The sequence below is a fragment of the Mus pahari genome, chromosome 12, assembly GCF_900095145.1.
Source record: "Mus pahari chromosome 12, PAHARI_EIJ_v1.1, whole genome shotgun sequence".
In the NCBI taxonomy this organism is placed as follows: Eukaryota; Metazoa; Chordata; class Mammalia; order Rodentia; family Muridae; genus Mus; species Mus pahari.
The window spans coordinates 46282113-46295021 of record NC_034601.1 but is presented as its reverse complement, the minus strand read 5'-3'; the positions used below and the strand labels follow the sequence as shown (position 1 = coordinate 46295021).

General features: G+C 37.3%; 1 protein-coding gene across 3 annotated transcripts in view; it reads left to right on the top strand.

The window, feature by feature from the left end:
- Positions 1 to 12909, top strand: part of Alcam (activated leukocyte cell adhesion molecule) — a 195249-nt gene that overhangs the window by 151364 nt on the left and 30976 nt on the right. For all 3 annotated transcript variants that reach the window (XM_021209215.2, XM_029544729.1, XM_029544730.1), the window contains exons 4-7: positions 4853 to 4917; positions 6098 to 6185; positions 6647 to 6829; positions 10971 to 11098. In XM_021209215.2, coding sequence (XP_021064874.1) covers positions 4853 to 4917; positions 6098 to 6185; positions 6647 to 6829; positions 10971 to 11098 — 464 coding nt within the window. The remainder of the gene's footprint in view (positions 1 to 4852; positions 4918 to 6097; positions 6186 to 6646; positions 6830 to 10970; positions 11099 to 12909) is intronic.

Genomic DNA, 12909 nt, shown 5'->3' with positions numbered 1-12909 from the left:
CATTTATTCCTGATCAGTCCTTATCTCTAGACCAGTTACTGCTTCTCCAGAAGAACCTGTTACACAACGAAAGGAATGACTGGAAAAGGAAATCTTCTGTTTCCAAAGCCCTTGGAATTCTGCAGCCTTTTCTATCTAGCTTAGCCTTTAGTCATTTGTGGCAAGCCTTCAAAGCATATTAATGCAAGCCTGTGATGCCTTTAGTTTAAAAAAAATCATTTCAGGCTTAGAATTATATTCCATTGTTATAGATACTGCCATATGGCACATGATGCCAAAGCGTACACACACATACACACACACACACACACAGAGAGAGAGAGAGAGAGAGAGAGAGAGAGAGAGAGAGAGAGAGAGAGAGAATCACACACATATACACACTTACACCCACATACATACACAGGCACACACATACTGACACACACACACAGGCACACACAAGCACAAACACACGCACTCAAACACACCTATATACTCACACAGACACACATAGGCACACACAGGTACATACATACACACACAGAAACATACTCACAGGTACACACACACACACACACACACACACACACACACACACAAACCTACACATGCAGCAAATTGCTACATTATCTGGGACTTACTATATGGTTTGGTTTTAAAAATCTTCCTGTCCTATAATTTTTAATGTACTACTACATTTGTCCCTATATTATACTCCTTGCTACTTCAGTTGAGACAGACAGGCCAGCAAGGAAAAAAAATATGAACTATGACATAATTATATAATTGATACATGGTCCAGTAAAAGATTTTAGAGAGATTAACTCCGGAATGTTCTGAAATAAACATTGGCCTAATTTTAAATAAGTCAACTTGATTAAATTAATGCTATAAACAAATTTGCAGTGTTGCTTTTTCTTTTGATTTTATACTTGGTTATGGAAGCTTGAATCATATTAAGACATAATTCACATGAAGTATTTGTTTTACAAAAACACTACTTGGGAATCGATATGCAATTTTGCTAAAATAGTATGTGTCCTTTTAATGGTCCTCCAACTAATATTCATTGATTGTTACAAGCTAATATAAAAGAAAATTACATACAAAAAATGTAGTTAATGCAAAGGATTTGAAGCAAGAATCTATGAGAAAATAACTCAAGGAAATAGAATAGCTACTATTATTAAATTATCATTAAATCACAAAATTCACAGTGACTCTTCCAAAGAAAAGATGAATAAATTTAAGGACTAAAATTAAGCATCCTTTCACCGTGTCTTCATTTTTCTCTTTTTGTTTTCTACAGCTTACATTTGTTAAAACATTGATGAATTTTAGAAATAATTAATGCAAAGTATTTTATAAATTTGGCATGCATACAATGTTTGTGATAATGTGCTTATTGATAAAGTATTACCAGGTTTAATTAACCTGCACCCCCCAAGAGCTCTCAGACACTGGACCACCAACCAGGCAGGATATACCAGCTGATATGAGGCTCCCAACACATATACAGCAGAGGACTGCTGTGTCTGGGTTCAGTCAGAGAAGATGTGCCTAACCCTCAAGATACTAGAGGTCCCAGGGAGTTTAGAAGTCTGGTGGGGTAGGGGTAGTTGGTGGGGACATCCTTATGGAGATAGGGGGTTAGGGAGGAGGTATAGGATGTGGAACAGTCAAAGGGTGGACCGGGAGAGCAGTAGATTCTGGAGTGTAAATAATAAAAAAAGAAATAAGAGGTAAACTTGCTACATAGTAAGAGGAAGCAAATATGAACTTTTATGTGTGTTTTACTTAGTGGATTGAAAAATAGTAAAAGTTGGCAAAATTACCCAGTAAGTTTTATTCAAAGCCTATATTTGTATTTGCAAAATACTCCATATTTTCCAAACATATTAGTACTGATGAAGAAATTAAATATCCGTTTTCTTTTCATTCCTCTTAATTTTGACACATTTTTTAAAAAATCAAATAAATTAATTAACGTGTTCTGTCTCTTGTATTTTAAAAGTTGGTGTTGCTTAAGAACTGGCTTCTGGGTCTTGGGAACTTTGGTTCATTTCATTAAGATCCAAGACTTTTCATTTGTTTAAGTATTCTGGGTGCATTCATCTCTCAAATATATTAAATGTTTGTCTTTGATAGCATGGGTTCTAAGCAAAAGTCAATGTTTGATCAATAATTCAGTTTTAATTTGGAATGTTCCATTAAAATGCTGACAGCCTTAAGTTGTACTACCATGCAAAGAGATTTAACTTGATACCATGCTTCCCCCACAAACTAGTCACTATTTTGAGGGGAAATTTTGTTAACTTTTTCTAATTTTTAGTCACTTAAACTATAGAATATAACTCTTTTATATACATTCTAGTGATAACCATGTTGTAACTCCAAAGGTTTGTATTTCAAAAGGTTTTTATCTTCTATCCCTATATGGTCTGGTTAGGTAAGTCAGCTGAAATCCAAATTGAGTAGTAGGTATACAAAAATTAATTTAATTTAGTGTAGCAATCAAAAATATTTGAAAATATAAACATTAAAGCTATGAACGGAAAAGTAGTTTCTTATGTATATAAAATAAAAATAATTCTACTCTGAAGGAATTAAATATCTGTTTTCTTTTCATTCCTCTATTTATATTTTCTTGAAGCTACTTGTGAATTAAAAAGTAGTAAAATTTGACAAAATTACCCAGTAAGTTTTTATTCAAATTAATGTGGATTTGCAAATTGTTGAGTTGTTCCTTGTTTGTTTCTTTGCTTGCTTGCTTGCTTGCTTGCATGTTTGATTTTTGAGGCAGGGTTTCTCTATGTAGCCCTGGTTGTCCTGGAACATGCATTGCAAACCAGACTAGCCTTGAACTCAGAAATCCACCCACTACTACCTTCAGAGTAATGGGAATAAAGGTGTGTGCCACCATGCCCAGCTTAGTTTATCTGATTGTAAAGCATAAAAGTCATCATTTCTAGAAAACTAGAAGAATACAAATCCTATATTGAGACTATATAAAAAGTTCAAAAAATAAGCATACACATAAATACACAGAAACAAACCAACCAACTTTAATAATCTAATTGATATCTAGTCAAACAATAAACAGTTCTGAGGAGTACAAACTGCCAATAAATATTAGATTAAAAGTTTTACATTCCTGGTCATGAGGGTATTCAAAGGCAAAACAACATTAAGATTCTCTCATGGTGAGAATGGCTGTTTTTAAGAAATCAAATGATAAACTCTCATGACTACAAAGAAAGGAAATTTTAAACAAAGCTGATGGGAATACAAATTAGTGCAGTCACTTTGACAAATAGAATGATGCTTTCTCAAAGAACTGAGAACAGAACCACTATAGAATGCAACTGTACCATCCTTAGGTGTGCACTCTATGAAAAATTAAAATGCAACAGAGATACCTAAACATCCATTTTTATCACCTCACTATACCCAACACTTAAATTGTAGATTCAACTCAGATTTCCACCAACACATGAGCAGACATAGAAAATATAGTGTGAGACTAAATGACTAAATGTCACTACTCTGCCAATTAAAAAAGAAAAAGTAACACTTGTTTTTGCAGAAATTATGTTTGCAGAAAACTAAAAAGCTTATGGCCCTTGTATTAAGCAAAATAAGGTAGGCTCAGAAAGACAGGTGCTGTTTTCTCAGATATATGAAATCCATACTTAAAAATATAAGATTTTAAGATGCAGAAGGTACTATTTATTTAGAAACGGAAAAATAACCTGTGGGGGCCAGTACAGAGGACAAAATGGGGATGAACAAGATCGAATTCTGTAATAAAGCTGTGGGCAAATGTCACAAAGTGTCTATCATATTGACCAATGAGTATATGCTAATCAAAGGAACATTCGTTAAATTGGTTTAAGAAATCATTGTTGAAATGTTAATCAATCTCATCTGAATCTACATCTAAATTTCTATTTTTTATAGAAATTTATAAACACTTCCACTTCAAGTTCCAAATTGGAAAGATTTTTCTCCTCTTTTAAGAGAGGCCCCTTGGTCTTGCAAACTTTATATGCCCCATACAGGGTAATGCCAGGGCCAAGAGAGGCCCCTTGGTCTTGCAAACTTTATATGCCCCATACAGGGTAATGCCAGGACCAAGAAGTGGGAGTNAGTGGGCAGGGGAGCAGGGTGGGGGGAGGGTATAGGGGACATTCAGGATAGCCTTTGAAATGTAAATGAAGAAAATATCTAATAATATAATTAAAAAATAATTTCACAAGATGAGATAAGAGATATACATTGCTTTATTTGGGAAATTGAGGCATAGACACCACTACATGGCTTTCTCAATCTTTTACAGTCATGTTTCTTGTACTTCAGTGTGCTTAAGAGTCCCCTTGGAGCTTGTTAAAAAAAATATAGACCAATGGTATTTTCCCTGGAGATCCTAGCAGCTGCTTTAAGCCTCAGAAATGTGGGCTTCCAAAAAAAGAAATCTTTGTGATTTGGATTCATGCGCCATAACATCCCCAGCTAATGAGTTGGTGGCTTTCTCCTTAATAAGCAGCAAGTACCCATGTTTACCAACTAGAAATAATACACCCCAATTAGAACACTGGCCTATGTTTATCATCCAAACTATATTTACCTCATAAGACATCTAGAGAACACTGGAGATATTTTATTCAAAAGATTTACAAGCTCTTAAAACAATATTTAAAGTCATAAAGCAAGTATTTCACTTCACAGGTTATACGTACTGTGTTCCGTAAATCTAGAATACTTGGGAATAATCCGTTCTTTATTGTCTTCAGTATATGTATTCTTTTTTTCATATTCATGCATGTCCTTTATCTCTTCCAGTATACTTAATCCTTTTTCTACTTAACTTTAGAGCAACCATCTAAACCTGAAATTGTAAACAAAGCACCCTTTCTTGAAACAGATCAGCTGAAAAAGGTGAGAAGCTGTTTGATTAACTGCTTTACTCAATCTAGGTGCCCCTAGATATCCAGACAAACAAGATGAGCTTGCTCTTATGGAGGTTACAATGCTTCATGTTCAATCAGAGAGGGCACAAAGACAATGTGTGAATAATGTGACCACTCATTTTGATCATGTCAATGGGTATGTGGAAGGAGGCACAGTCATTCCTCAAGAGGACAATCTTTATGATGTGAATGAACCAAATGCTTGCTAGAATTAGTGAAGAATAAGTGGATTTCCTCCAGTCCAAACATGGAGGAGGATTTCTAACTAACTAAAGTCATCTGATGTGAAGGAGAGTGGTGTGTCTGGTGAACATCAATCTGGGGTATTTCAGAAACTTTAGTCATTAAAATTCTAGGCAAGAGAGAGCCCTGGGAGATAAACATGGAGACATAAAAAGTTCTCAGATTAATCAAGACTTGTGTAACATTTAGACTTTATTCTGTTAAAGTAAATCACTGTACACGGTGAGAGAAAGCAGGTACAATCACATTATCACAGGTGTGAGAGGAAGTGGAGTTAATAGGCAGGCAGAGATGGAGTTCCACAGGTGAGCACATCAATTGGGTAATAATTTCATCTTCATTAACTAAAATACCTCAATATTCCTTTGTGTTTGTGTAGGGGCATAAGATCAAATTTTTTGAATACCATTTATTTTTATTACCCACTATTTGATAAATGTTGAATAATGTAGTTAAAAACTCACTTGAAGACTGAACTGAGGATTATCGAATGTGGCAAGTATTTATACTGTGAAATGGAAATGGAATTGGAGAGGTGCCACATTTTAACACTAAATGATTCTTGCATTTGAAGATCTATGAACCACAGCAATAATCAATATTAATACAGTTATAATGTCATTTAGTTAATATTAAAAATGGATAGCATCAAAATGAATTTGGTAATGCCTTTAAGTGGATGTGATTTTATGCATAGTGGAAAGTTTTATTGTACATTTCAAAATGGGTGAGGCTGTAATATTTAATATGAAGCATTATTTTTATGTAAGATTCATAGGGTGATTCTTAGAGTTGGGAAATAAATGGATGAAGACACTCCATTTGCTGATGGTTTTGTGGCTTCCATGTTGAAATAAGGATTTGAAACTATTTGAAGTGAGGAAATTTTCCTTTACATTTTTCAGTTAGGTGACTGCATTTCAAGAGACAGTTACCCAGACGGCAACATCACGTGGTACAGGAATGGCAAAGTGCTGCAACCCATGGAAGGAGGTGAGTCTGAGGCAGGCAGTGACTTCCTGTGGCCTCTTTGATGTTATATAGCCTAGTCATCCTATCAGCTGTCCAGAATCAAACCAACTGCCCCCCTTCTCTATTTACAAGTCTATTATTTAACTTCAGTTAAACTAAGTGCCCTTTAACTTATTGGGCAATATTTTGGACGCCATTTTATCCCTTGTATAGAAGAGTCAAAAGCAGAATGGAGTATTTCTATATATGGCATGTTCTGGAAGTTAATGAAGTTGAGTGGGAGATGGGATTCTAGGATTCTCTTTTTGCCTGTGTCTCTGATTCACTGTTTTGAATGGCATCTTACTCACTGAGTTTCAACTTTGTCTCCTGCTAAATACAATTAGAAGGACAAACTCATATCTCAAGGGTGTTGATACTTAATTATGGATTGTGATTTTCTAGTGAAAGATATTATCACTGATGTTCTTTACTTTCTTTAGAGGTGGCCATACTTTTTAAAAAGGAAATTGATCCAGGAACTCAGTTGTATACCGTGACTTCCTCCTTGGAGTACAAGACAACCAGGTCTGACATACAAATGCCATTCACCTGTTCTGTGACATATTATGGACCCTCTGGCCAGAAAACAATTTATTCTGAACAAGAAATCTTTGATATTTACTGTAAGTAACCAAATTACAATTTTACCGTTCTAATGTGTTAGAAATAATATTCAAATACTTTAATCTTCACAAGCCTGATACAGTTTCTCTTAATATTCTGCTGCCAATCCTTATCACAAAACTCTGATACACAAATAATCTCTTCTTCCTTGGAAAACCTATAGAAAAAACTGCTGACCACTTAAGAATAGACTCCATTTCCTGCTATATCATTTACGAATATGTGTTTGGTTCTCTATGATGTGCTATCTTTCTTATAGATTTGACCTCTAACTTAAGCAATTCCTTCCAACACTCTCCAGCCATAGCTTATTGCCATGTGTTTTATAGGAATTGCCAATGCCTCCTGACCATTTGCTAAAACAAAATAAAACAGGTGAATAATGCCTTATGCCTGGCTAACTTCCTAAGTTTAGCATTACCAAGGTGAATACTAAGACTTGTGAAGTTGGCTTCAGAAGGAACTGGTATGTGTGTGATTGGCAGGAAGACAGATGGTCTGGTGAATGAATCCTTGGATCCATGAGATTGACAGAGCAATGACACAGGCATGTGGAAAGAGGATTTGGCAATCAGAAGACAACAAAGACACTATTGAACCTCTTGGTGATGGTACGGCATTGCTCATTCAAAGAGGTTATTCTTCCAGCTGAGAATCAAGACACTTACATCAGAAGGAATTTGTCAGTGTGGTGTTGCAAGTGATAAATGTCACGGGAACAGAAGGGCTGTTCCTGAAAGGTCAGGTGCCCAAGGACAGTGACTCTGAGACTCTTGAAGACATTAGTGGAATATGAAGGATTTGCTAGAACACAGATTACTGGACTTCCCCTCAAGTTGAACAATCCAGCAGAGGTAAAGAGATGCTGCATGGTGAATTTACTATGAAAAAAATAACATAGTAATATTACTGATGATAAATGGAGCCGATGTGGAAAACCACTGCTGTAGGGAGACTTCAGAGGAGAGAAAGATCTAAATGATAGAAGAGGACATTCAAGGAAGATGGATGGAAGAATTCAAGCTGAGAGAGCCATAGAGGGATGCACTAGTCCTCCCCAGCCTCAGTCTTTGTGTTTATCTGATTTCTACCCCTGGTACTGACTTCACCCAGCCATCCTTGCTCCCAGTGTTTTGGGCAACAATTGGAAAAATGGAATTCGCTGCTGCTTACCTCCCTCTGCTCTCCCTAAACAAACTGCTCCTGCAGCCGCCTCTGCAAGTCTCTCCCTACACCCATAGCTTCCGCATTCCTGCAGTGACTGACCTTCACTGACACCTCAGAGTGCTTAGATTCATCTTCCTGCTCCTGGCTGCTGTATTCTCAGAGTCTGTTTCAGTCACCACTATGCACTGCATGTCAACCTTCATCACATCTTACACACTTCATCCCTATCTGTTGTTCACATTCCTCTGGGAGAATACAATTCCCATACCTTCCGGTGCGTTCTCTATGCCTTGCCCTTTGCATGGAACCAGCCCCTTCTTAGTCTTTAAAAACACAGCTCTTTCAAACAAAGGAATTCATTCCTTTGGACGCTTCTTAGACTCACACATCTGTTTTACTTTTCCTCCACTTTATAATGTAACAGGGTGAATTGTTACAGTTGTTTTTCTCATAAATAGAGAAAAAAAATCACTGAAGAGCACAGTATTTCATCTTTATGATCCTTGCATGTTGCATTTCTAACACTGATCTTAAACTATCTTTAACTGGGTAGAAGGATAAGTGAATGAATAGGAAGAGGAAAAAAATGAGTGGAGTATATCGGTAGGCATTCATGTAAAGTGGGAAGATACAGCAATCTCACTTGATGTACATTCTAGATAACCATGTATACTAAAGGAGTATTCATTTCAAATGCTTATGTGTATGAAAACTGTGAAGGATCCTGAATAGCATTATAATAGTCAAATAATTGTTTTAGAAAACCAATTTAGAGGAAATAGTTATAGAAGAATAAACAGCAAAAGGAAGGCACAGGGTGAGGGAGCAAATGAAACTCCTGGCAGTGTCTCGGGTATAATAGGTCAATCGCGTCATAGTGTAGGAAAATGCTGAGTGTGACTCAGTGGGGAGAATCAAATGTAAAACATACTAAAGGACAAACCACCGAGACTCTGTGTGAAAGTGGGCTAGAGAAGGCAAACCAGAAAGTTGGAGTAATGGAAAGAATGATGACTCAGTATGAATAAACGGAGTAAAATCCAAAGTCCAGAACAGGAGGACCCAAAAGTGCTCATCAGTTTTGTTAAGAGTGTGACTACCCAGAATGCTACCATAAACATGCAAATATGTTACAAGAATCCTGTGATCACTTCTTAGCTCCTCACCTCTCTGGTAAAGAACAGATTGAAAAGGAGTGCAGAGAAGGACCGGTGGCAGAGAGGAGGAAGTGAGGCATGTGGTTCTGGCTGTCCTAGTATCAGCGTTGATCAGCGATGTTCCATTGTCACATTCTGAGAAAGGGCCACATTAAATCTTGAACCTAATAACACACACAACAGAAAGGCTTAGGATGGATCCTACTACGTCATGCAATTAAGGTACACAAACAAATAATGGGAAGGAAAAAAGAAAGAGAAGAAAGAAGTGTGCGGAGAAAACCCAGAAATGGCAGCTTTCTGGCCTTGCAAAAGCAAGTTTACTTCTTCAGTTCCACTGGAGTCTGCTGGTTGGAGGGCTATCTACTAAACACGTGTAAAAAACCCTGATCAGTGTGGGAGCATCACTGATTAGCCTTAGAACATGGCAATGCCTACATAGCCACACAGGGATCAATGACAAAGAGGCCGTTTACAACAATCCTAAATTTTCCTCTGCCATTTAATTGTAGAAGGTAGAGAAATGATTTTCCTCTGCCATTTAATTGTAGTAACAAGAAATGGAGGGAGCTTCCAAAACCACAACTCATCAGCTTCACCTTAGTAGCTAATAATAAAATAGGTCTTTCTAGGTAGAGTATTTTGTTCACAAATTTGAAAACAAGTGGATAAGTCAATCATTATTCATTTTTATCTATCCTTCTAAATCAGACAATTTCCAAGTTCATTCTTCATGGCATTATCCAGCAGTGTAAAGCGTGGACATTAGAAAGTCAAACATTAGCCAGGCGTGGTGGCGCATGCCTTTAATCCCAGCACTTGGGAGGCAGAGGCAGGCGGATTTCTGAGTTGGAGGCCAGCCTGGTCTACAGAGTGAGTTCCAGGACAGCCAGGGCTACACAGAGAAACCCTGTCTCAAGGGAAAAAAAAAAAAGTCAAACATTTGTAAAGTCATCGCTACCTCCTTTCTCTTCCTGTTTACTTGATAATGTCCCACTGTGTGGAGCATTTACTTCATTTGGCACTTGACTGTTCAGTCGTAATGTACATTTTAAAAATGCTCTATATCTCTATTTACTCTGCAAAAAAATTAATTAGTGTGTAATGGAAGTTATATCCTGGTTTGTTTTAAAATGCAGGATAAAATTGCAATGTATTTGTGGTCCTGATGACTATATAGCAATTTCAGTCTCAATCTTGGTCCTTCTTTCTCTCTGTCTGCCTCACTGTCTCTCTCTCTCTCTCTCTCTCTCTCTCTCTCTCTCTCTCTCTCTCTCTCTCTCTGCATGTGTATGTCTTCATGGAGTTAATTTTTTCAAATAAATCTTTGGCATGCCGAAAACACAGCTGGTATTGTTTAGCTCATGTCTCTTCATTTTATTTTTGTTATTGTATAGTAAGAGCGCGATTCTATCCAGTAGCTTTAGGGGCTTGGCTACCTGATTTAGTCTTTCCAAGCTATAAGATTCATATAACACCATTCAGTTTCCTTATAATGAAGTCACACAGCGAGATTGTTCTACTGGTCTTTTACACATAGAATAATTACAGTCATTGCCACCTCAGTTAAAGACGTTTTGCTAAGAAGAAATTGATTTTTATGTAACACGATTCTTTGTAGTTTGATCTAACCAAGATTAGTACTTGGTATAGCAAGTGGCTATTAACTTCAATCCCTCCATAAAAAGATACATTTAAGTAATTACCATTACTAGCTTCTTGAGAAAATTGTGTATAATTTAGTCATTTACATTGTATGCACAGAGTAATTTGGTACTTGACAAAAATGGTTAACTTCTGCTTGTGACTCTTGCAGATCCTACAGAGCAGGTGACAATACAAGTGCTGCCACCAAAAACTGCCATCAAAGAAGGGGACAACATCACCCTTCAGTGTTTGGGGAATGGCAACCCACCTCCTGAGGAGTTCATGTTTTACTTACCAGTAAGTGCTCAAGCGTTAGTTGAACCTGACTACTATCATTTTGTCCTATTGTCTGGCTTCTAACTGACATTAACAATTGTACACACTTGGGAAGCTTAAGTGAGGGAAAAAAAAAAAGTGTTATTCTTGGGAACAGAAAAAGAAAGAAAACACCCCCCTGGAGAATGTCCGTTGAAAGCTTCTGTGGCACCAATCCTCTGGGTCTTTTTTTTTTTTTTTTNTTTTTTTTTTTTTTTTTTTGCCTCAGTTTTTATTTTTAAATTCTCATGCAGAGTCATCTTAACACAGTGATTGCAGTCTAAGTCCAGGCTAGTAGATGATGTTATATCCTATTTCTTGTCAGAAAGTATTTCTCCAGTCTAAGAATTTGGAATTTTTTTTTTTTTTTTTTTTTAATTTTTATTTTTCATCAGTGTTTAGAGAATTCAGAGACAAAGAGGAAAAAGAGGCAACCACAGGAAACCATAATTGCAGAAGCTCAGGGTATAATCATCCAACTAAAATGCAAAAATCTGCTGTGCAGAAGTAGATCGCTGTAGAAGTCAAAGGGGGATGCTTGCAAAGGGAGTGATGTGGATGAGGATCTGCCCGCCGGAGTCTCTGAACATGCTAAGATCGTTTGAAGCCAGGACCGTTCTGCTGGGTGGAATAATCATATGGGCTCTTTACCACTGTCCTCATCGTCATCGAAAGAAATGGTCCATGTGCGGGAGACTTTGGGAAATTCCTCTAAATATTTGCATTCCTCATGATGTCATGATGGGAGGGTGGTCTAACTGGCAGAGCAGCGTTTCCACCATCCTCTTGCTGAAAAAAAAAAAAAAAAGCTATAATGCTACTAAATAGTGCATTTCCTGCAATCGTGGGATTATTGGAGGTTTACTCATAGCATGAATGCTAATATTTCACAGGGTCACCCAAGGCATTACTCAGAAGACATGTATAAGAAACAACTTACAAACATAAATGTTGGCAGACAACATTGCTCCCCCTGTAGAATGTATATACTAACATTTTCTTTTTTACAATGAAGATTTTTGAAATGGAGTTTTCACCTGGGCCACCCAGGTTGACAGCGCCAAGCTTGTGTTCCGGCCTTAGAGATACCATCTGCCGGTTTTCTTTGTTGCTCTCCATGTCTGTGTTTGCCTTGCTTGCTTTTCTTTCCTTACTTTGAATTGCTTTCTTCCTTCCTGCTTTAACTGCTTAGCCTTCTTCTCCACACTTCCTTCATTTCCGTCTAGTATTGTTACTTGGATATATAACTGGATTTCCCACCAGCTTGTTTTTCTCTGTCCTCTCTTCTCTCCCTTCCTCTCCTCCTTTTTCTCCTCTCCTCTCTTTCTCTGCCCCCTCTCTCTGTTCTCTGTCTCTTTCTGTCTCCCTGTCTGTGATTCTCTCTGACTCTATCTCTATCTCTGTCTCTTCTTTGACTCTGTCTCTATCTTTCCCCTCCATCCCTCTCTCTACCTCATACTTGGGATAACACCAAGGACCTTGCGCATGCTAGGCAGCTCTCTGCCATTAAACTTCACGCCCGCTCGTGGTTCACCATATAGCTTCACTATACAGCTTAGGCTGACCTTGAGCTCAATGTGCCACCGAGCCTATCCTAAAACAAGCAGTCCTCCTGCTTTCAAATCGTGAGTGCTGCAAGTATGGGGATGTAGCCCAAGACCAAGATCATGTTTTCTTCTATAATGTCTCAAGTCTTTTAGTCAACGTAGAGAAGGCGACAGAAAAAAAAAAAAAAAAAAAAAAAAAAAAAAAAGATAATGGATATTTTAAATACCTGCTTTAAAATTCAAACT